This window comes from Leucoraja erinacea, chromosome 25 (assembly GCF_028641065.1).
Source record: "Leucoraja erinacea ecotype New England chromosome 25, Leri_hhj_1, whole genome shotgun sequence".
NCBI classification, from domain to species: Eukaryota; Metazoa; Chordata; class Chondrichthyes; order Rajiformes; family Rajidae; genus Leucoraja; species Leucoraja erinaceus.
The window spans coordinates 30,849,979-30,873,853 of NC_073401.1; the positions used below are offsets into that span (position 1 = coordinate 30,849,979).

The 23,875-nt window shown below is 43.9% G+C and overlaps 2 protein-coding genes across 4 annotated transcripts in view; both read left to right on the plus strand.

The window, feature by feature from the left end:
- The first annotated feature begins 7,114 nt into the window (after nt 1-7,114).
- On the plus strand, nt 7,115-9,196 carry LOC129709232 (polyubiquitin-B). Its single transcript, XM_055655456.1, has 2 exons — nt 7,115-7,350; nt 8,168-9,196. Exons 1-2 carry the CDS (start codon nt 7,141-7,143, stop codon nt 9,089-9,091), a joined length of 1,134 nt encoding a protein of 377 aa, XP_055511431.1. The 5' UTR covers nt 7,115-7,140; the 3' UTR covers nt 9,092-9,196.
- A 7,757-nt stretch (nt 9,197-16,953) lies between these two features.
- Nucleotides 16,954-23,875, plus strand: part of LOC129709233 (scavenger receptor class B member 1-like) — a 37,918-nt gene continuing 30,996 nt past the window's right edge. For 2 of the 3 annotated variants that reach the window (XM_055655457.1, XM_055655458.1), the window contains exons 1-2: nt 16,954-17,130; nt 21,363-21,523. In XM_055655457.1, coding sequence (XP_055511432.1) covers nt 17,023-17,130; nt 21,363-21,523 — 269 coding nt within the window. In that variant the 5' untranslated portion in view covers nt 16,954-17,022. Of the gene's footprint in view, nt 17,131-19,691; nt 19,868-21,362; nt 21,524-23,875 lie in introns of all 3 variants that reach the window. The other variant, XM_055655459.1, reaches the window with a different exon arrangement.

Below are 23,875 nucleotides of genomic sequence, written 5' to 3' on the forward strand. Positions count from 1 at the left end.
CTTGATAGTTGGTTTAAGTTGCTACACCGTTGTGCACATCGCTTGCCATTTACCTCCCAAAAATGTTGTTGAATTGCGTGATAATTTATCAAAGGCAGAAGTAAAATGTGTGGAAATAGCTTTTTAATTATTTGTTTTTAACTGCAGCACATAAGTAAACGGTACAAACTCTCTCATTTCTACACATAAGAAAATGCCAGTTATTTTAAATGTCCATGCTTTTCTCAAATCATTCTTTTATCTATCTGATTTTACTTTTCATTTTCTTTGTTTTTAATTCTCAGCACGTCCCATTGCCCAGTAAAATGCAAGTTGCTTTTGTTATGCAATTAGTACGTGGCACTATTCACAACACGTTGTAGTTCAGGGGTGAGGAGGTGCAGAAGTAAAGAATGGCCAGCAGTGTGTGTTGTGATAGCAATAGTGTAAGAAATGCTTGCAATCATTTTAATTTTATCTGGTCCAGGGTTGCCTTGTTGCACTTTTTACACGCCTTGTAATTTAGTATTTCAGCACCAGAGGGAGCAAGAGGCTTCGTTTTCTATTGCACTAGACATTCCACTGCAATAACCTGTGTTGCCAGTGCTAGTATGGAGATAGAATCTGTCTTTGTTAGCTTAGTGTAGATGCAAGGAACTGCAGATGCTAGTTTACAAAAATGGATACAAAGTGTTGGAGTAACTTAGTGGGTTGGGCAGTGTCTGGAGGGAAGGAATGGGAAATATTTCACTGAAGAATTTCCTGACCTAAAGTGTCACCTATCCATGTTCTCCAGAGATGTTGCCTGATCTGTTGAGTAACTCCAGCACTTTGTGTCTTTTTTTCAACAACTTAATATTTGTTGCACTGCCACCATGAGTTGATGGCAGTGGAGTGAGGGGTTGCAAGACCTGAGTGTAAATGAGAATGAAATTTGCTGCCTAGCCTTGTTAGGTGCAAAATGACATATAGTAGACAAGGAAATTAAAGTGAAAAGTTAAGATGAGACATTTTTAAACTCCATAAGAACCATGTTGAGACTTCAGAGTTTAAATATATTAAGGTAATGACTGACATTATACTGACAATTGCCATTCACTCCTGAATTGTTACTACTGTATAAGTATCGAGCAAAGTGAATCTAGCCCACTCACTATGGTACACCCTTGTTACAGAGCTTCAAAGACTTACCATCGAACGTTGCCATTTGTTTCCTACCTTCAAACTACTTTTGCATCTAATTGGCTAACTTGTCCTAGATCCTATGTGATCTGATCTTGCAGGTACAATCACATTGTTTAAGAAACATTTAGACAGATGCATGTATAGATATGTTTAGAGGGATAAGGGCCAAAGGCAGGTGGGACTACTGTAGATGGTACATGTTTTGATCAGTGTGCGCAAGTTGCATCCAAGGGCCTGTTTCCACGCTGCACGACTATAGCTCTATGACCGGCCTACCATGCGTAACCTTGTCAAAGGCCTCGCTGAAGTCCACTAAGCCAACGTATACCGCACCACCCTCATCAATTTTCTTGGTCATCTCTTCAAAAAACATGGTCACCAATTAATCCAGTAAGGAATGTGTGAGAAACGGCGAGTACAGTGAATGGTTGAAATGTGAAACTCCCAGTGACGTGAGATGAATATTGGGTTATGGTCATACAGCACGGAAACAGTTCCCTTCGGCCCAACTTGCCCCTGCCGACCAAGATGACTCATCTACGCTAGTCCCACCTGCCTGTATTTGGCTTGTTTACCTCAACCTTTCCTATTCATTTTCCCTTCCAAATGTTATAGTACCTGCCTCATCGACCTCCTTTCGCAGTTCATTCCATGTACCCACCACCCTCTGAAAAGTTTAAGAAAGAACTGCAGTTGCTGGAAAAATCGAACGTAGACAAACAAGCTGGAGAAACTCAGCGGGTGAGGCAGCATCTATGGAGCGAAGGAATAGGCGATATTTCGGGCCGAGACCCTTCTTCAGACTTCTGCTTTCCGCAGAGACCGTTCCCTCCGTAACTCCCTGGTCAATTCGTCCCTTCTCACCCAAACCACCCCCTCCCCTGGTACTTTCCCTCGCAACCGCAGGAAATGCTACACTTGTCGTGTTGCCTCCCCCTCAACTCCATCCAAGGACCTAAACAATCTTTCCAGGCGAGGCAGAGGTTCACCTGCACCTCCTCCAACCTCATCTACTGCATCCGCTCTACATCGGTGAGACCAAGCGCAGGCTTGGCAATCGCTTCGTCCAACAACTCCGCTCGGTTCGCAATATCCAACCTGACCTCCTGGTGGCTAAGCACTTCAACTCCCCCTCCATTTCCGAATCCGACCTTTCTGTCCTGGGCCTCCTCCATGGCCAGAGTGAGGCCCACTGCAAATTGGAGGAACAGCACCTCATATTTTGTTTACATCCCAGTGGTAGGAACATTGACTTCTCCAATTTCAGGTAGTCCTTGCTTTCTCCCTCCTTCCCCTCCCCAGCTCTCCCACAGCCTACTGTCTCCCCCTCTTCCTTTCTTTTTCTTGCTCCCCGACATCAGTCTGAAGAAGGGTCTCGACCTGAAACGTCGCCTATTCCTTCGCTGCATAAATGCTGCCTCACCTGCTGAGTTTCTCCAGCTTTTTTGTCTACCCTCTGTGAAAAGGTTGCCCCTCGGGTTCCTATTAAATCTTTCTCCTCTCACCTTATATGCATGCCCCCCCCCCCCCCCCCCCATAGTTCTTGATTCCCCTATACTGTGTTTTAAAAAAAAACTCTAAACTCACCCTATCTTAATCCATTTTTATACGCCTTGATAAGATCACCCCCTCGGCGCTCCCCAGTAATATGGGTACATTTCAGGGGAAATGATAACCACATGAAAAAGATGGGAATAAAATAATTTAAGAATTGTCAGAGGAACATAAGACAGGAAGAGACTCGTGTGGAGTGTAAAAAACTAGCACAGACCCGTGAGGCTGAAGGGTCTGCTTCCATTTCATGTAATTCGCTCCATTGTCTGAACATCTACTGATAGCTCAATTAAAACCAAGGCAGAATTTAATTAAAAAATCCGCAAAAACAATGTTAAACTGTTCTGATGTATCATCGTATTAAAGCAGTGCAAGGCAGGGTTAGAATGCACAGTGTGAGTAAATCTTGCAATTTGGAAGATCAGAGGCTTTGATTTCTGGTGTATCATGAGTTTATCATTGCAGTCCGGCTTGACTGAGCTGCAGCTATTGATTTGAGCTTTCCAATGCTTGGCAGGGGAAAATTGGCCAGGAGATCATCTGGTGCTGATGCTTTGTTCGATAGTGGGTGGGTATATTTTTCAAAGACAGGACTGGGAATGCAATAGACTCCACAGACAATTGGCCTGTTGATAATCAAAATCTTGGTTCACAGGTGGAGAGGTTAATTCAACATAGATGGGGCAAGTAAGCAAAAAAAAACAGGTCATCTGTTCGGGGATAGACTCCGTTCTTTCTGAAACAAAGACAGAGATGGGTCAGAACAAGATTGGGGCTGAAGATGAAATCCCAGGAACAATGGAGATTCCTGCACAATGGAATAGTTCACCAACACTTGGAGTAATTGTTACTGAGGTGTCATTTTGTGGAAATAAGCCTTAACTGGAATTCCAACGTGTAACTCGTTAAATAACTTCTCATGCACAAACGTGTTGTTGTTAGAATCATGAGTATTTAATTGTCATGTGTATGTGCTGACAAGGGAACAATTATATTCTTACTCCCTCTCCCATCGGGCAGAAGGTATAGAAGAGTGAAAATGCACATCTCCAGATTCAGGGACAGTTCCTTCCCAGCTGTTATCAGGCAACTGAATAATCCTACCACAACTGGATAGCCGTTGTTGGGGGAGTCCAGCTCCAGGGGCCACAGTTTAAGAATAAGGGGTAAGCCATTCAGAACAGAGACGATGAAACACTTTTTCTCACAGAGAGTTGTGAGTCTGTGGAATTCTCTGCCTTGGTGGAGGCCGGTTCTCTGGATAATTTCAAGAGAGCCAGATAAGGCTCTTAAAGATAGTGGAGTCAGGGGATATGGGGAGAAAGGCAGGAACAGGGTATTGATTGGGGATGATCAGCTATGATCACATTGAATGGCGGTGCTGGCTCGAAGGGCTGAATGGCCTACTCCTGCACCTATTGTCTGAACTACTATCTACCTCATTGGAGACCCTCGGACTATCTTTGATCGGACTTTACTGGCTTTATCTTGCACTCAACGTTATTTCCTTTATCATGTATCTGTATACGGTGGATGGCTCGATTGTAATCATGTATTGTCTTTCCGCTGACTGGTCAGCGTCAGGGCGGTCGAAGCTCCCGCCGTTGGAGCTCCCAAAGTCGATCAAGAGGCAAAGAGGCTGCCAGCACCACGATGCCAAGCCGCAGCGCGGATGTAGATACGATACGGAAAAAGTCGCATCTTCATCGAGGAAAGAGATTAAATGTTTCCCCCCACCTTCCATATAATACAACACTAAAGATAAACTAAAACATACATTTAACAACAAACTAAAAACAACAAAAGAAGAAAAGGACGAGACAGACTATTAACGAGGCTGCCATCGTGTGGCACCACCCAGTATCCAAACGAACTATAGAAAGAGGCAGTGCCACGCATGCAGGTACAGCTCGGTGGTGGGGAAGGTGCTGGAGTCAATAATAAAAGATGAGATAGCCGCACATTTGGATAGCAGTAACAGGATCAGTTCAAGTGAGTTTATTGTCATGTGTCCCTGATAGGACAATGAAATTCTTGCTTTACTTCAGCACAACAGAACATAATAGGCATTAACTAGGTCCGAGTCAGCATGGATTTACGAAGGGGAAATCATGCTTGACTAATCTTCTGGAATTTTTTGAAGATGTAACTAGGAAAATGGACAAGGGAGAGCCAGTGGATGTAGTGTACCTGGACTTTCAGAGAGCATTTGATAAGGTCCCACATAGGAGATTAGTGGGCAACATTAGGGCACATGGTATTGGGGGTAGAGTGCTGAGTTGGAACTCAGTCTGGAGAACAGTTCCTTGTCAGGGTGGGCAGTCAAAACCTTTCTTGCAAGGACTCTCTTGTAAGGGAGTAGATTGCTGACATGGATAGAGAAGTGGTTGGCAGACAGGAAACAAAGAGCAGGGATTAACGGGTTCCTTTCAGAATGGCAGGCAGTGACTAGTGGGGTACCGCAAGGCTCGGTGCTGGGACCACAGCTATTTACAATATACATCAATGATTTGGATGAAGGGATTCAAAGTAATATTAACAAATTTGCAGATGACACAAAGCTGGTTGGCAGTGTGAACTGTGAGGAGGATGCTATGAGAATGCAGGGTGACTTGGACTGGTTGGGGGAGTGGGCAGATGCATGGCAGATGAAGTTTAATGTGGATAAATGTGAGGCTATCCACTTTGGTAGCAAAAACAGGAAGGCAGATTACTATCTAAATGGCGTCAAGTTGGGGAAGAGGAAACGGGATCTGGGGGTCCTTGTACATCAGTCTATGAAAGTAAGCATGCAGGTACAGCAGACAGTGAAGAAAGCGAATGGCATGTTGGCCTTTATAATGAGAGGAATCGAATATAGGAGCAAAGAGGTCCTGCAGTTGTACAGAGCCCTAGTGAGACCACACCTGGAGTATTGTGTGCAGTTTTGGTCCCCTAATTTGAGGAAGGACATTCTTGCTATTGAGGGAGTGCAGCGTAGGTTTACAAGGTTAATTCCCGGGATGGCAGGACTGTCATATGCTGAGAGAATGGAGCAGCTGGGCTTGTACACTCTGGAGTTTAGAAGGATGAGAGGGATCTCATTGAAACATATAAGATTGTTAAGGGCTTGGACATGCTAGAGACAGGAAACATGTTCCCGATGTTGGGAGAGTCCAGAACCAGGGGCCACAGTTTAAGAATAAGGAGTAAGCCATTTAGAACAGAGACGAGGAAACACTTTTTCTTACAGAGAGTGGTGAGTCTATGGAATTCTTTGCCTCAGGTGGAGGCCGGTTCTCTGGATGCTTTCAAGAGAGAGCTAGATAGGGCTCTTAAAAATAGTGGAGTCAGGGGATATGGGGAGAAGGGCCAAATGGCCTATTCCTGCACCTATTGTCTTAATTAAATGTGTCATCCCAAATTGCACATTAATGGAACAGGTCACTTAATAACCATAGACCCTGAAACATCACCATTTCCTTCTCTCCAGAGATGCTGCTTGTCCCGCTGAATTACTCCAGCTTTTTGTGTTTATCTTTGGTTTAAACCAGCATCTGCAGTACTTTCTTACACTTAATAACCATAGGCTGCTAAAGACCACATCATCTTCCCCCGCTTCTGTTCTTATGTTTATAAGGGACTAGACCAAGTTACTCTCAACAGCAATAAATAAAACCCAATTCAAAAACAATACTTCCATTCAGTCACAAACATTAATTTGAGCAACAGGGGAATTGATCCAATGGATTTTATCTGGCTTTATAGATGCTGGTTGACTGATTAGTGGATTTGATTCGATGGTTAATCCCTTTGATGCCTCCTCAGATCCTCCTGTTTACTGAAACTGTCTGGATTATCTGGGCCTTGTTTCACTTGGAGCACAATAAAGCATTGCCTTCAGAGCACTAAAGTGCTAGTCTATTTTCTGATCATTCCCATGGACATGGCAAACATTTAAAACCTACCTATGGTGATGGGGAGTCAGTTTCTTGGAGTAAAGGTAGTCCCACCGTAGAAATGCAGTTGTAACTGGGGAGTTCTCGAGATGCTGCCTGATTTGCTGAGTTACTCCAGCACTGTGTGTCTTTTTTGTAAACCAGCAACTGCACTTCCTTGTTGCCAGAGATCCCTTTTATGTGACATTGGTATCTGGGAAGAGAAACACACACACTGCCATCTTGATGGATTAATATGGGCAACTTTCTTTGAGGTTAGCAGTAAGTGAAGTTGTTTTAATAGTGACAGTACTATTTTCTGATCGAAGAGTTGTCATGAATAATACACCATATCCCTTCTCCCCCCCTCTCTCCCCCACGGCCGCGTCTCGTCACTACTTTTGGAATACGCGACCGCAGCACTTCAGTCCTCGCGCATATCATACTGCTTCCTACATGTACCTCAAACACCAACACACAAGACAGACAGACAGACAGGACTTGAATGCTGACCAACTTTCATTATGACTGTCTTAGCAATAGACACAAACAACAGCTCGTCTTCACAAAGCTCAGTACGATACCGTTGGCTCCTTGTAGTGCGCTGGAAACAGTGCCGGGCACTGCGGCGGAGGAGGCGCGCACTATAAAAGCGGGTGCGTGCGGACGGGGCGCCATTCGCGGCGGAGGAGCTGAACTGTGCAGGAAGACAGAGGTGAGTGAAGTCATCGCGTGTGTTATCTGGGCTGCTAGGCCAGTAAATATTCACTTTGTTCAAGTTGGCGCGGTACGTGCAAAGGGAAATGTGTAGACATCCCTTGTCAAATGAACAAGCATTGGATCTGAATGTCAGTAGATGGTGCTATAATCCGGGCGAGAGCAGCTCGGCGAACGATTAGCGACTGCGGAACCGTCAGACGACATGTGAAGGGCCCGCTCCGTGTGTCCGCGGACGCTGCTGTCCCGCCGCTTTACACCACGGGATATGTGGTGCTGGATACTTGTGCGTGGTGCGGTGTTAGACGCGGTGGCGTTATGTCGGGTGTCCGAGCCGCGACAGCGGTGATGGAGGACAACAAGCCGCTAAGATGGCGGCTGGCCGTGACGCAGCGGTTGGTGTTGGGCGGGAACGTCTCGCGGTGTTTGGCCCCGGGGTGGGGGCGGGGCGACGCCGACTACATGAGCCGCGCCATGCGTCACAATGGGCGGGATTTGTTGACGTGGCGTCGCCTTGGCCCCGCCTCCCTCCGCCCCGCCCCACATTAACTCTGATCGTTTAGTTGGTGAGTCGCCATTAAAAGCTGCAGGTTCATCTCTTTATGTAGTCAAATGCGGTTGTGGGTAGCCACGTGAAACCTTCAGTAAAGCCTTGCTGGGTGTTCCCGGGGTAGATGGTGCTCAAGGGTAAAGTTAACCATCTGTTTATCGTGAACTATTGAGGTTACCCGACAGAACTATCAAATTATGAACCAAGTTAACAGATTTTACTATACTCTGCTGGTTGGGTAGTAACTGTTTATCTTGTTTTGCAGAGCATGCAGATCTTTGTTAAAACCCTGACTGGCAAGACCATCACCCTTGAGGTTGAGCCCAGTGATACCATTGAAAATGTCAAGGCCAAGATTCAGGATAAGGAAGGAATCCCACCTGACCAGCAGCGTTTGATCTTTGCAGGCAAGCAATTGGAAGAAGGACGCACTCTGTCTGACTACAACATCCAGAAAGAATCTACCCTGCACTTAGTGTTGCGGCTGAGGGGAGGCATGCAGATCTTTGTGAAAACCTTGACCGGCAAGACCATCACCCTGGAAGTGGAGCCCAGTGACACCATTGAGAATGTAAAGGCCAAGATTCAAGATAAAGAAGGAATTCCACCTGATCAGCAACGTTTGATCTTTGCAGGCAAGCAACTGGAAGATGGCCGTACCCTTTCTGACTACAACATCCAGAAAGAATCTACCCTGCACTTAGTGTTGCGGCTGAGGGGAGGCATGCAGATCTTTGTGAAAACCTTGACCGGCAAGACCATCACCCTGGAAGTGGAGCCCAGTGACACCATTGAGAATGTAAAGGCCAAGATTCAAGACAAAGAAGGAATCCCACCTGATCAGCAACGTTTGATCTTTGCAGGAAAACAGTTGGAGGATGGTCGTACCCTATCCGACTACAACATCCAGAAAGAATCTACCCTGCACTTAGTGCTGCGTCTGAGGGGAGGCATGCAGATCTTTGTGAAAACCTTAACTGGCAAGACCATCACCCTGGAAGTGGAGCCCAGTGACACCATTGAAAACGTCAAGGCCAAGATTCAAGATAAAGAAGGAATCCCACCTGATCAGCAGCGTCTGATCTTTGCAGGAAAACAGTTAGAAGATGGTCGCACCCTATCAGACTACAACATCCAGAAAGAATCTACCCTGCACTTGGTTCTTCGTTTGAGGGGGGGCAATTGTTAACTGTTGTAATTGGCTTTTTTTTGTGGGTAGTATTCTTGCCTCTAGCGTAAAATGTTGATTAAAGTGTCTTCCCATGTCATTCAAAATAAAATTGTTGCAAGCTTATTGTATGGTTGCAAGTTCTTTGAATGGTTAGTGAAGTTGGCATATGGAAGGAAAACTAAAGAAGAGCTAATTGAAAATTAAATCATCATACAAAATAGTGCTATTGGATAGGGTTGGGACTTCATCTTCTTGCAATACAAATTAGTTTAACAAATTTATTTTTGCGATTTCTACTGAACTTGGTATTTCTACTTTTTTTTTTTAAGCAGCCAGTGGTTCTAATTTGCCTCAATATGACTGGGTCAGTGGCCATCAGATTGTTGCTATGCTGTTGAAGGGGTTGGACTGCAGTGTTATTGGGAGCAATGGATTGAAGACCTGAGTATATGGCATAAGTGTCATTATTGGGCATGTCTAACTGGAACCAGCCCTATTGTTTTATTTTGCTTTGAAATTTCCAATTCATCAGATCCATGTCTGGTTTGGACCCTAACTTTAAATACATTTCCGTTTCCAAAAGCAATTGCTTTTAACACTGACAATTGCTTTGATTTTTCAGACAGTTTGCTAATGCTAGAAACGTACGTTTCAAGATGGAACAAATTAAACAACATGGGTGATATTGCTTGTTGGCTGAGACTTGTGCAGTACGATGGGTGACTCTAGTTACGATCCTTCTTCAGACTGGCTGAAGGACCTGTTGCCACACTATATTCCTAATCTAAAACTAAAAAGATGTTTCCATTCATGGGAGAGTAGTATCAGAGCTCAGAATAAAAGGACGTACCTTTGGAAAGGAGATGGGGAGGAATTTCTTTGGCCAGAGGGTGGTGAATCCGGAATTCATTGCTGACATAAGGAAATGCAAATAGCCACTTTGAGCAAATAGCAATTGGTCAACAGAGGACATTTATTGTCCCCCAGACAACAACTCCACTGGTGGGCAAAGGGTTAATGTGGTAAACGACTTGATTGCCGTAGTCAGTGGGAGCCATGCTCAGGGTAGATGTGGGGAGTCTCCCCTTGTCAGCAGTGCTCAGGATGGAGACGGGGAGCCTACTTTAGACTAATCAGTTTTAAATACCTAGCTTGTGTAAGGGTTATGGTCCCTGAAAAAGAAACATAGAAAATAGGTGTAGGAGTAGGCCACTTGGCCCTTCGAGTCAGCACCGCCATTCCATATGATCATGGCTGATCATCCAAAATCAGTACCCTTTTCCAGCTTTTTCCCCATATCCCTAGATTCCCTTAGCCCTAAGAGCTAAATCTAACTCTTGAAAACATCCAGTGAATTGGCCTCAACTGCCTTTTGCGGCAGAGAATTCCACGGATTCACAACTCCGGGCGAAAATGTTTTTCCTCATCTCAATCGTAAATGGCCTACCCCTTATTCTTAAACTGACCCCCTGGTTCTGGACTCTCCCAATATTGGGAACATTTTTCCTGCATCTACCCTGTCTAATCCTCTCAGAATTTTATTTTACTATAAGATCACCTCTCCTTCAAATTCCAGCGAATACAAGCCCAGTAGATCCATTCTTTCATACGTCAGTCCTGCCATCCTGGGAATTAACCTGGTAAATCTGCACTGCACTCCCTCAATAGGAATAATGTCCTTCCTCAAATTAGGAGACCAAAATTGCACACAGTACACCAGGTGTGGTCTCACCACGAATCCTTGTAAGAGTCAGGATTACCATCCCCAATCTTTGCTGCAAATAACTTGGATACTATTAACTGTCTCTGAACGGGCTGAGACTGAAATGGGTCAAATGCAGGCAAATGGGGCGTGCTTAGATCTAGACTAGACTAGAAAGCCATGGACTGGGATCTGCTGTGGGATCAAATTGTAGGGTAGAATCCAAAGAAAATATGAAACTGCCATGCCCTTGATGAACCAGGATGAGTCCATCACTCTAGCCCCTTGCATCCATGTCCATTGGAATCACCATACCATGATGTAACCAGTCAAGATACTTCCTAGTGTATCATCCACACCAATGGATGTGTCCATTTGAGCCAAGCTTGCTGAATCTAAGCTTGTGAGAAACTGGAGGTACTAGCACACCTTTGGAATTATGCCTATGCAATGTAGTGATCTGTGATATTATTGCAGAGGAATTTAAAACGTTCAACTTCCCATCCAATCCCATCAACAAAAACTGATGTGTTCTGGGTTCCCTTGAAGTAAATGGTGAACTCCTTGGCTTTGTTGCATTGAAAGGTAGTTGTGACATCATTCCAGCAGATTAATCACCACCTGTACATAGGAGTCATGTGGTGGTGCTGCAGTGGCTAACTCGCCAACAGTCTGTCTAGTAGTTTTCTTCATAGTTGGTTTCTAGTGTGTGTTAAATGTATGTTTGAGTGTTCTTTAGTTTTGTATTGTGTCTGTGTGTGTGGGGGGGGGGGGGACTTTTTAAAACCTTTCCTCGACGAAGATGCAATTAAAAAAAAAAAAAAATTCTTCCCATGTATCTCCGTCCGCGCTGCAGCCTAATATCGAGGAGCTGGCGGCCTCTTGCAGGGGATCAACTTTGGGAGCTCCAGCTGCGGGACTTAACATAGTGGAGCTCGCTGTCCCTGGTGAGGGACTAGCTTCGGACGCGGCGGCTAGATCGCCCGGACTGGCCCACCCGCGAGAGAATAAAGAGTGAGGAAGGTTAGACTTTATTGCCTTCCATCACTGAGGAATGTGGGGAATCTGCTGTGGTGGATGCTATTGTTAGCTTTCATGCAGTGTGCCTTGTTGCCTTTTTTAGTATGGCTGTATGGTAAATAGCCTCACTGCACCTTATTGGCACACGTGACAAAATACCCTTGTAATTTAACTAACCAATGTCATCTGAATTTATAGATGACCTGGGGGTGTGCTTAGACAGGGTGGAAAGAAAATAGTGCAGGGGGCTGAGCACCTGTGTTAATGGTCAGTGCCAGGAGGTGTTACTGATTTATTTTTCTAATCAGCACATATACGGGAGGATGAGACTTAAATGAGCAATATGCACGATGTCTGAAAGGATGTGGCTGAGTTATATGGGGGAAAATGTGAAATGTTCTTGTTAGGAAAAATGGAAGAAGGCTTTTAAAATAAAATGATATGAAATGTTATTTATAATCTGGACTTTCATCAGTAAAGATGTTGGCAATCATCAGATTATTTAAAAACTTAGCTAGGTTACTAATATTTCTCAGGGAGACAGCCTCTCATTCTTGCCTGGTCCGCGTGTAGATCCAGACATATTGTAACTGACTTACCTGCTGTCTAAAATAATTGAACAAGTCATTCAGGTCATGAACATAAAATATTGCATGATAAGTGTTTTATTTTGCCAGTGATGTTGAGAATAAAAGATAGAACATGCAAGATTTGAAAAATAAGTCAAGAGACTTTTCCACAATTAAGTGTGCTATTTTGGTTCTCATATTAGGCAGTCCTTGAAAATCAAGGATGACTCTTTAGTTTGGCCATCTCAAATCTCATGAAACAATGTGAGAACCATAGAATCTTCCACGGATGGGACAAGTAGGTGGGCCACTATGCGCATTCAATACATCCTGAATGCTCCTTCTCCATTTTAAGTATTCATGGGATCTCCTTGGGTTTGCATTTGCCTTATAGGGAATGTAGCTGGGATTCTCTAAAATGACATCTGGAAGGAGGCTATTATCCTATCGGGAGAGGCAGGAACATGTTTAGTTTTATTATTGTCACATGTACCAAGGTATAGGAAAAGCGTTTCTGTGGCATGCTATCTAGTCAATGACTGCATGATTACAAACGAGCTGTCCATGGTGAACAGACGCATGATGACGGGTATATCATTTAGTGCAAGGTAAAGTCTGATTAAAGATAGTCCGAGGGTATTCAGTGAGGTAGGTGAGAGGTCAAGACTGCACTCGAGCTGGTAAGATGGTGGTTAAGTTGCCTGTTAACAGCTGGGAAGAAACTGCCCCGGAATCTGGGAGTATGTTTTTAAAATTCTGTGTCTTTCCTGATGGGAGGAGAGAGAAGAGGGAGTGACTGGAGTGAGACTGATCTTTGATTGTGGCCTTGCCAAGTCAGCGTGAGTTCCAGTGTAGATGGAAGGGAGTTTGGTTTGCGTGATCCACAATTCTCTGCAATCTTGTGCGGTTTTAAATGGAGCTGTTCCCAAACCATGTGAAGCATCCTGACAATGCTTTCTGTAGAAGTTGGTTAGGATTGTTATGGACATGGCAAACTTCCTAAGCCTTCTTGGGAAGTCAAGATATTACTGTGCTTTCTTGACTTTGGTTTGATGTTGCTGTTCCAGGACAAATTGCTGGTGATATGTATTCCTATGAAATTGAAGCTTTCAGTGCTATTAATGCACAAGCATTTATTTCAAGAAGGCTTGTATACAAAAACAGGGATGACATGTTGAGGCTCTAAGGCACTGGTAAGGCTGCATTGGGAATATTGTGAGCAATTTCCAACACCACATTGGTGGAAGGATGTGCTGGGAGACCCCTTCCACCCATGCAATGGATTGTTCCAGCTGCTACGGTCAAGCAAACGCCTCAGTTGCCATGCTGTGAGAACGGAGAGGTTGAGAAGGAGTTTCTCCCCAGAGGCCATTTGGACTGTAAACGCCTATCTCATCAGGGACTAACTTTACTGAACGTTTTTCCTTCCAATATTTAATATGTAAAAGAATATGTGTGTGTTTATGATTGTGTTTATAGTTGGTTTGTCATTTTGCACAAAGTCCGCGAGCATTGCCACTTTCATTTCACTGCACATCTCGTATGTGTATGTGACGAATAAACTTGACTTGGCTCTGATCAATACCTTGATCAATGAATGTAAGCATGCTGTTTTCAGTGAACTGTAGTCCCTTCCTCCCCACCAAGCCCTTGCCATTTCCCACGTAAGCTCTGCACTGCTTTGCCTTCCCAAATTGCAAAGCTGATTTTTCTCTGAATCTCCATCTGCCATTCTCCAGTCTACTTGATGAAGATCGCCGATCCAACCAACTGTTAGGGGCCTCCAGTCTGAAAAACAACCTACTATCACCAGTCTATCTTTTAGCCTCAAGCCAGTTTTGTATCTTAATTGGTTAGCTTGCCTGGATCCCATTTATCTTTGCAGACCAATCTGCCATGCGGTACCTTGTCAAAAGCATTATTGAAGTCCATGCAGACAACACCTACTGCACTGCCCTCGTCAATCTTGGTCACCACTTTAAAAGGCTCAAGTTCATGAACATGATTTCCCACCCACAAGGCCATGCTGGCTATCCGTAGTTCAGTACATCACCTATTGATACAAATATTTCTGTCAGGAGCCCCATATTTTTTTTTTCCCCTATGTTCCCACAATATCCTAGGATATACTTTCAACTTTAGCGATTAAACGCAGAAACAGTCCCCTTGGCCCACCGAGTCCACGATAACCAACAATCACCCCATCACTGAGTCCACCCTGACCAACAATCACCCCCCAGCACTATCCTACACATTAGAGACAATTTACAATTTTACCAAACCCAATTAATCAGCAAACTTGTACATCTTTGGAGTGTGGGATGAATCCGGAGCACCAGGAGAAAGCCCATGTGGTCACAGGGAGAGTGTACAACCACTACAGACAAGTTCAAGTTTGCGTTTATTGTCACTTAACCAACCACGGTACAGCAGTACAGTGACATTTGAGTTACCATACAGCCATACTAAGTGACAAGAACACAATACACACGCGGCTTGAAGCTCCGGCTTGGTCTCCAGGAAAGGCCAGCGGCCTTTAAGTTTAGGAATAAGGGATAGGCCATTTAGGACTGAGAAGATGAAAAACCTTTTCACCCATCGAGTTGTGAATCTGAATTCACTTCCACAGAAGGCAGTGGAGGCCAATTCACTGGATGTTTTCAAGAGAGAGTTAGATATGGCACTTAGGGCTAATGGAATCAAGAGATAAGGAAAGAACGCAGGAACGGGGTACAAATTTAGGATGAGCAGCCAAGATCATAATGAATGGCAGTGCTGACTCGAAGAACTGAATGGCTTACTCCTGCATCTTTTTTTTCCTTTTTTTTTCAACTTAAATTTTTATTGATTTTTAAGAGATATATACAAAACAGTGCAACACCATCACCATAAATAAAACAAAGTAAGAAAAACAGCAATCAAAATAAAATAATAAAGTAGTTAGGGGGAAAAAAATTAAAAAAAATAAATAATTGGAATAATTTTACCAAATTGGAACTTATCAAATTAAAAAAAGAAAAAACATTACATTGATTAGTTATCTGGAGATAATTCAATATTCATACAAACATACCATCTAGTTCTATATAACGCAATCTTCCCATATCTAGCTCGGCATTTATCTAATTGGTGTCTTACTCCTGCACCTATTTTCTATGTTTCTATTGCCTCTGTAATATGGACTGTCTTCAAGACGTCACAATTAACTTCCATGTCCTTCTCCAATTAGCATCCATGTCCTTCTCCAAAGTAAATACTGGTGATAAATAATCATTCAACACCTCGCTTATCTCCTGTGACTCCACATGTACATGAACATGTTATAGAGTCATACAGCACAGAAACAGGCCCTTCAGCCTAACTCATTCGTGTCACAACAAAGCCAGTCCCATGTGCTTGTGTTTAACCCTCTGAACCTTCCTATCCATGTATCTTTGAAATGCTGTTATAGTATGTGCCTCAACTATCTCCTCTGGCAGTTCATTCCATACATCCACCAGTCTCTGAGTGGAAGAAATTGCCCTTCAGGTTTATATTACATCTTGTCCCCAACCTGGGTAAAAGATTGCATTTTAATTATTCCTCTCAATATTTTATACTCCTTTAAATATAGAAATTAGGTGCAGGAGTAGGCCATTCGGCCCTTCGAGCCTGCACCGCCATTCAATATGATCATGGCTGATCATCCAACTCAGTATCCCGTACCTGCCTTCTCTTCATACCCTCTGATCCCCTTGGCCACAAGGGCCACATCTTACTCCCTCTTAAATATAGCCAATGAACTGGCCTCGACTACCCTCTGTGGCAGAGAGTTCCAGAGATTCACCACTCTCTGTGTGAAAAAAGTTCTCCTCATCTCGGTTTTAAAGGATTTCCCCCTTATCCTTAAGCTGTGACCCCTTGCAAAATCGCCCATGGTTCTCAGGTGGGTTTTAACATGCAAAATGAAAACGCTTCTGAAGCTACATTTACCATTTAAATAATCGTAAACTATCAATGCGTTTTGAAATAAATTTTACTCAGATGCAAGCTAAGGAATGGGATAATTGTCAGCTGTTAGTTGGACAAAATTAGGACATTTTACTATTTGCCAAAATATATTTCTCAATGTTTCTTGTTTAAAGCCTGCACATTCACCCAAACTACTTATTTATTTATCATCTAATAACAGACAAGCCTGCAGCATGTAATGATGTCAACAATCCTGATTTTGGCAAATAATAAAATGTCCTCATTTTGTACCTTCGATTTTGCAGCATCTGCAGTTCCTTCTTGGACAAGATTATAGAGGAGCTTGCTCCCCAGTGACCCCTCCCCCCGCGTGACTCCTCCCCCGAATGACTCCTCCTTCCGAGTGACTCCTCCCCCGGGTGACCCCTCCCCCCGAGTGACTCCTCCCCCTGGTGACTCCTCCTTCCGAGTGACTCCTCCCCCGGGTGACTCCTCCTTCCGAGTGACTCCTCCCCCGGGTGACTCCTCCCCCGGGTGACTCCTCCTTCCGAGTGACTCCTCCCCCTGGTGACTCCTCCCCCGGGTGACTCCTCCTTCCGAGTGACTCCTCCCCCTGGTGACTCCTCCTTCCTCCTTCCGAGTGACTCCTCCCCCGCGTGACAACCGGCGGTTTGGCGGCGCGAGCCACAGCAGTTGGAGGTTGGAGGATGAGAGTCCGCGCGTGGACACTGGCCGTGGCTGGAGCGCTGCTGGTCGTGGCCGGCACCGTGTTGCTGCTGGTCACTCCGGCCATCATGCGTCGGCAAGTGAAAGCGGTGAGTTTTGCTGTTGCGTTTCTCTGAGCGCATCTTAATTTTAGATGTTAATTCTCCTCCTATTCACCTTTAGGCGCAACAACTAAATATTAAGCTCCCCACGATTTGGTTTCGACGTTTCAACTGGTCAGTCAGATTTAACTCCGACACTTGCTTTCGGTTTTTGCTACTTGAGGCCAATAGTCTTCACTAAAGCTCCTCTATAATCTTTGGTCTTCACCCTACCATAGTTACCCAACCAGACGCAACTAAATTTAAGGTAGCTATTTTTCTCCAAGAACCCTCTTTTGCTCAAGTCCACCCTGCGCCAGCTCCAGTTTAAATTCCACTTGGAATATTTCTGGAGGACCAAGAAACCAAGAATAGGAATATTAATTTTGCTCTGAGCCACTTCCAGTTTAATTTGCTATTGTTGATGTGACTCCCGGCATGTGTAGTCAGTCTTTGAATAATTTGGGTTGGCATGCATGGTTTGTATGTCATTGAGCTGAAAGATTTATTAATGTTAATGAAAAAAAATATTGGTTTGCCTGAGGCTGAATATGCTGGCACTAATAACCCCTGTTTACTCCACGATGCATTATAATCACCCATGCTTAGATACACCAATGGGATGAAAAATAACAGTTGGTCTCCAACATCAAAGCTTCCAGTAACATCCTATTCACGCCCTGAGAGAATGGTTTCACTGTTCTTGGAATTAGTAACCTACTTATTGGAATTAGTGCCCTACTTTAAAGCTGTTTGAGGGATTTGGTTCTTTAGTCTCTGGGAAGTGAGTAGGCGTTAGTTCAGTAAATGACTGTAAGACAACTCCCTACTTGGGTTTACAAAGAAAGCTGGAGAAACTCGGCAAAGCTGGAGAAACTCGGCGGGTGGGGCAGCATCTATGGAGAGAAGGAATGAGCGAGTTCGGTATAGGGAGGTTGCACAAAAGGTCAAAGGGCGTGATGCACGGAGTAGCTCAATCCTTCTGGAGTACAAGGCAGCTTCCGGCATACACTGGTAACACACAAAACACGTACGTACTTACCCGTTAAAAAAACGCCCAAATGGTCAATTTTTGTACTGCAAAAAAATGAGGAAATGGGGGTAACCGTGAGGGAAAACATCCAAAATCACTGCTGCGCACTGACTTGCGAAAGAGCAGCGTGCCGGCGGATTGAGAACAAGCCCTGGCCCACGACCACCCAGGGCTGAAGGGTAACTGAGCGCTCTGAACCCAAGCACCAAGGTGTAAGCAGCCGAAGCAGCAGATCACTCGGGACAGCCTCCACTCCTCCCCCCCCCCCCCCCCCCCCCCCCAGGGCCCTCGCCCTCCCCCCGTGCGGCCCCACTGTGGGTCGACAGTGCCCACACACATGGGGTCAGGTGGAGCGGGGCCACGGCTCCGGGCAGCGGACACACGGGGCCATAAACCCGTCAATGTCCGTGTCAGCTGCAGTAGAGTTGGGGACAGTCTGGTCCCTCCGCCCACCCAGAGTCATTGGCCGTGCTGCACCGGACCCCGACACCCACACCGGGGTGATTCACATCCCGGACCCCGACCTCCACCCCGTGCCGGGCTGTCTGTAGCCCCGCCACCGCATTTCAGCAGCCAAACACCGGCCGCGGTGGACAGACGTCCCAGGGTCCGTGAGTGTGGAAACCAGTCAGCGTGGAGTTCGGATGCTGGGTACTGGCAGCCACAGTAAGTGCTTACCTGACGTTCACTGCTTGTACTGCAGAAGGCGTTGCGTGGCATTAGTATGGAATAGGGTGATTTCACCAAATGTCAAATGAGCGTAGATCCCCCCCTCACGTGACCGAAAATTTTAACTGGAGGACATATGTCAGATCGGTACATGTAAGTGAATGGGGAAACACGCACTTTCCCACCCGTTAAAAACATGGAAAACGGCCGATTTTTGAGCTGAAATTTTCTGTGCTAGTCGGGGTGACCGTGAAGCACAGCGACCTAAATTTTCAGGCAAAAAAAAAGATAGAAATTAAGGTAATTACAAGAGGGAATTTCATCAAAAGTAAGGCATTATTAACTTACTTTTGATGAAATTCAGTGAGCAAACGCGTTAATTCCCGATAGTTTGGATCTTAAAATCTCCATGGCAAATGTCAGCTGTTCACTTCCGCTGCTTTCTACCTTCAGTTCCCTCTTGTAATTACCTTACTTTCTATCTTTTATTTTGCCTGAAAATTTAGGTCGCTGTGCTTCACGGTCACCCCGACTAGCACAGAAAATTTCAGCTCAAAGATCGGCCGTTTTCCATGTTTTTAACGGGTGGGAAAGTGCGTGTTTCCCCATTCACTTACATGTACCGATCTGACATATGTCCTCCAGTTAAAATTTTCGGTCACGTGAGGGGGGATCTACGCTCATTTGACCTTTGGTGAAATCACCCTATAATATGAGAGATACAAAGAGCGCGAGAGAAATAGACACAGAGAGACGTACAGAGAGACGAGAGAGAGAGAGAGATACGGAGAGAAAGACAGACAGACCGAGACAGACAGAGAGAAAGATATTAAATTTATAAAACTGACACTTCTTTATTTTTTCCTAGGGCCCGTAAAATGTGCCAAATAAATAATGTGGCCCTCATATTGAAAAGTTTGGAGGCCCCTGCTTTCAAGCAACATGTGCTAACCATAAAACTGCATGTTGGAAATCAGAAGGTGCCGGAACTACACACGCTGACAATATTTCCAGCGGGTTCTGTTTCATTGCATGCTCACAGAGGTAGATTGACCTGTCCCACTACTGCACAGTTTCTGTTTATAAATTTGCATTGCACCAACTTACTAAATTAGGTTTAACACTAATCAAGAAGTAAAAACAAGGATCTGCAGATGCTGGTTTCCAAAAAAGGCAAAAAGCACTGGAGTAACTCAATTGGTGATGAATAGGGTGATTTCACGAAAGGTCACTGGAGCGTAGATCCGCGGGTACATGTTCGTGAATGGGAAAACACGCACTTTCATACCCGTTAAAAACATCGAAAACGGACAGTTTTTGAGCTGCAATTTACTGTGCCAGTCGGGGTGACCGTGAGGCACGGCTACCTAAATTTACAGTCCAAAAAAAAGATAGAAACTAAGGTAAAATCAAGAGGAGCTGAAGGTGCAAATCAAGCGGAAATGACAAGCGGACATTTGCTGTGGAGATTTAAAGATCCAAAATATCGGGAATTATCGGGTTTGCTCGCTGCATTTCATCAATAAAGATAAAAAAGTCAATAATGCCTTACTTTTGATGAAATGCAGCGAGCAAACGCGATAATTCCCGATATTTTGGATCTTTAAATCTCCACGGCAAATGTCCGATAAGCATTTCCGCTGGATTTGCACCTAGAGCTCCCTCTTGAATTTACCTTAGTTTCTATCTTTTTTTTGGACTGTAAATTTAGGTAGCTGTGTCTCACGGTCAAACCGACTGGCACAGTAAATTGCAGCTCAAAAACTGGCCGTTTTCAATGTTTTTAACGGGTGTGAAAGTGCGTGTTTTCCCATTCACTGACATGTACCGGATGTATAGCATGTCCTCCACTTCAGATTTTCGGTCACGTGGGTGCGGATCTACGCTCCAGTGACCTTTCGTGAAATCACCCTATAGGTGACGTCTGATTCTGAAGAGGGGTCCCAACCCAAAACTTTGTCTATTCATGTTCTCCAGAGGTGCTGCTTGACCCGCTGAGTTACTCTCGCACTTTGTGTCTTTTTTAATTCTAATCAAGTATTCTAAGTAGGGACACAAACTAGTGCATAGATGGAAGTGTATTGTTCTCCGTACTTTAAAGAGTCCAGCAAAAGGATTTGTAGATTTAAAGTTAAATGTAAGAGGGATCAGAAAGCAAAAGAACTGTCTTCCAGCAGAGAATCGTAGAATAGTAAAGCACAGAAACGGGCCCTTTCATATCATCTGCATTAGGCCTGCATCCTACTATGCCTTTCCTGAGAAACAGTCCAAATGCCTTTGAAGCGTTTTTTTTTTGTTTTTTTTAAAAGAGGCTGTTAAAGGAGCTGGAGATTAAAGATCCGCTCTATGATCTTTGCTGCAGATGCAGGAATCTTGAGCAAAATTCGACGCTGGAGGAACTAGGCGGGTGGAACTGCTTCTGCAAAATTTGGATAAATTGTAATGGTCATATGTCTTTTGAGAAGGTGTCATTCAATTTGATGTTTAATGTTATATTTGCACCAACTGTGCTTGTCATGTCCATATTTGTCATGTGTAGAAAGTTCAGATTGACCCAGCAAGTGGTATGGCGTACACCATGTGGCGTGATATTCCCGTTCCCTTCTACATGTCACTCTACTTCTTCGAGGTTAAAAATCCACAGGAAATTCTACGTGGTGAAAAACCAGTTTTGGTTCAGCGTGGGCCTTATATTTACCGGTAAGTGTCTCAATCAGCTATTTAATTTAAATTTTGGTATTTCTGTTTTGTGAAGTTTCAATAGAGTCATGAGTATTTTATTGTCATATGTCCCAAACAGTGCTATGAAATAGTAAGATTAAACGAGAACTTACCAGTTTGATCTTTATTTTATGAGAAGTTACGTCGAGGGACTACGTGAAGAAGGCCGTCCAGGCGCATGCGCGTCAAACTTCAAAGCAGCGGTGTGAAATCACAGATGATATACTCCGAAGCATAATAGTAAGCTACGTGATACAAACTTAACTTACCTATGATCTTATTAGGGTGGGAGCGGAGGGCACGTAGTCCCTCGACGTAACTCTCATAAAATAAAGATCAAACTTCAAACTGGTAAGTTCTTGTTTAATCTTACTATTTTACTTCGGAGTCACGTGAGTGACTACGTGAAGATTTTAAAGCTTCTGTGATTTCAGGCCGTAGATTGGGTTCCGGCGTATCACTGCATTTTGCTTGACTCTATGAGTGAAAAACAGTCAATAACATGCAAACCATCATACTTGTTTAATTAATTAATGGTTTATTTTATGATAAAACATTATGTGTCCTAGAGACATTTAATACTGAATTCAAAATAGTACCACCAAATACACCAGGGTCTACAATTTCTTTGTGATAATACTTGTGCAACATCCTTTCATTTTCCCAACCTGCAGCCGCAAGGATATGGTTTATTGGAACGTCCAAATCCTTGGAAACCAATGTTGCCGCCGCCTTGGTGGAATGAGGTTTAAATTTGTCAGTATCAATTCCTGCATCCAATAGTACCTTCTTCAGCCATCTTGAAATTGTCTGTGTTGTCACTTTTTTGTGTGGCTTTTATGGCTGATGAATAATCCAGATTCTACACCTCTAAGATGTTTGGTCTCAATGTAGTATTTTAAATATGTAACTACACAAAGTCTTTGATCTGCAGGATATGCTGAAAATCAATTTACACCCCGAGATTCCTGGTCTGCTCTGTTTTAGCAGGTCATAGACATAGAATGTAATTTCCTCTGTTTTCATTCCCATTCTGTCTATCCTTAACTTGTGTAATGTTTGTACTCTTTGAGCTGATACCAAAGCCCTTAACATGACTACTTTTATCGTAATTTTGTCTAACGACAAATTTGAGATGGGATCCCAATCCCTAAGTAGCATTAAAGATGCCCTTCATGTATCTACGTCAAAGGGTGTGATCCTAGAACTTGATGTTGCGATGGTCTCGATAAGTATACCAACAAAGCATTCCTTGCGGTGTTGATCACACTATAGCTTAAATGATCATCAAAATGTAATTTTGACAAATTTCTACAACATCTGAAGCGTCTGCAGTGTGGTAAGAAATATTTTGTGTTGAAGAAACTGTTCCCATTTCAACGTGAAAGAAGTTTGGCAAGTGTTCCCTGGAATGTGGTTCACCATGACTTCTTCGGTTAATTTGCTACTGTTTGCCCTGGTGTGGTAGAATCTTGGAAGAGTTGATGGGAATGTGGGTAGGATAAAATTGGATTAGTGTATATATGCTGACTGCTGTGAACGATCTTGTTTCTATGCAATACAAATCTCTGATACCAAAAACAATGCTACACAATTAGGTGGTAAATGGACTAAAGATTTCTTGATTGTTGATGAGGAAAAGCAATATGTTGACACATTGGTGTGAGGCTTTTGTACCGCCTGCCCAATGGTGGCAGCAAGAAGAGGGCAAAGCTTACATGGTGGGCATCATTTGAAAATGCCGGTCGGTCTAGCCTCCTTGCCCAAACCAACATGACCTGATGCCTTAATAAATGCTTTATAGAGGAAAGGATTCTCATTCAGTGCAAGGTCGATCAGGTTGGACCTGCGTGCCTACATTTGAGGATCTTAAATTGACTACAGCAAAAGTAGATACATTGACTGTAATCAGCTTGCGTATCCTGGATTCTGGAGAGATCCTAGAGGATTGAGAAATTTACTAATGTCAAGCCACTATTCCAAATGGAGGGAGAAACAGCAGGACATTATAGTGCAGGTAATCTCATATTGGCCATTAGAAAACTGCTGAAATCCAATATGGAGAAAATAGTAGATGTTTAAAAAAATAATGGGATATTCAAGGAGAACCAATATGGGCTATTAAAAGGAAATTATGTTTCTTGAGGCATAATCACACAGAAGAACCATTGTGGGTAATATGTTTGGATTTTCTGAGTATTTACTAAATCCATGTAAAGAGAAACATGCAAGAATATTGGACGGGGAATAGCTAACAAATATTGGATGGGGATTAGCTAACTAATGGAAAAAACATTTGGAATAACAGGGTCAGTCTAATTTGTCATCAGT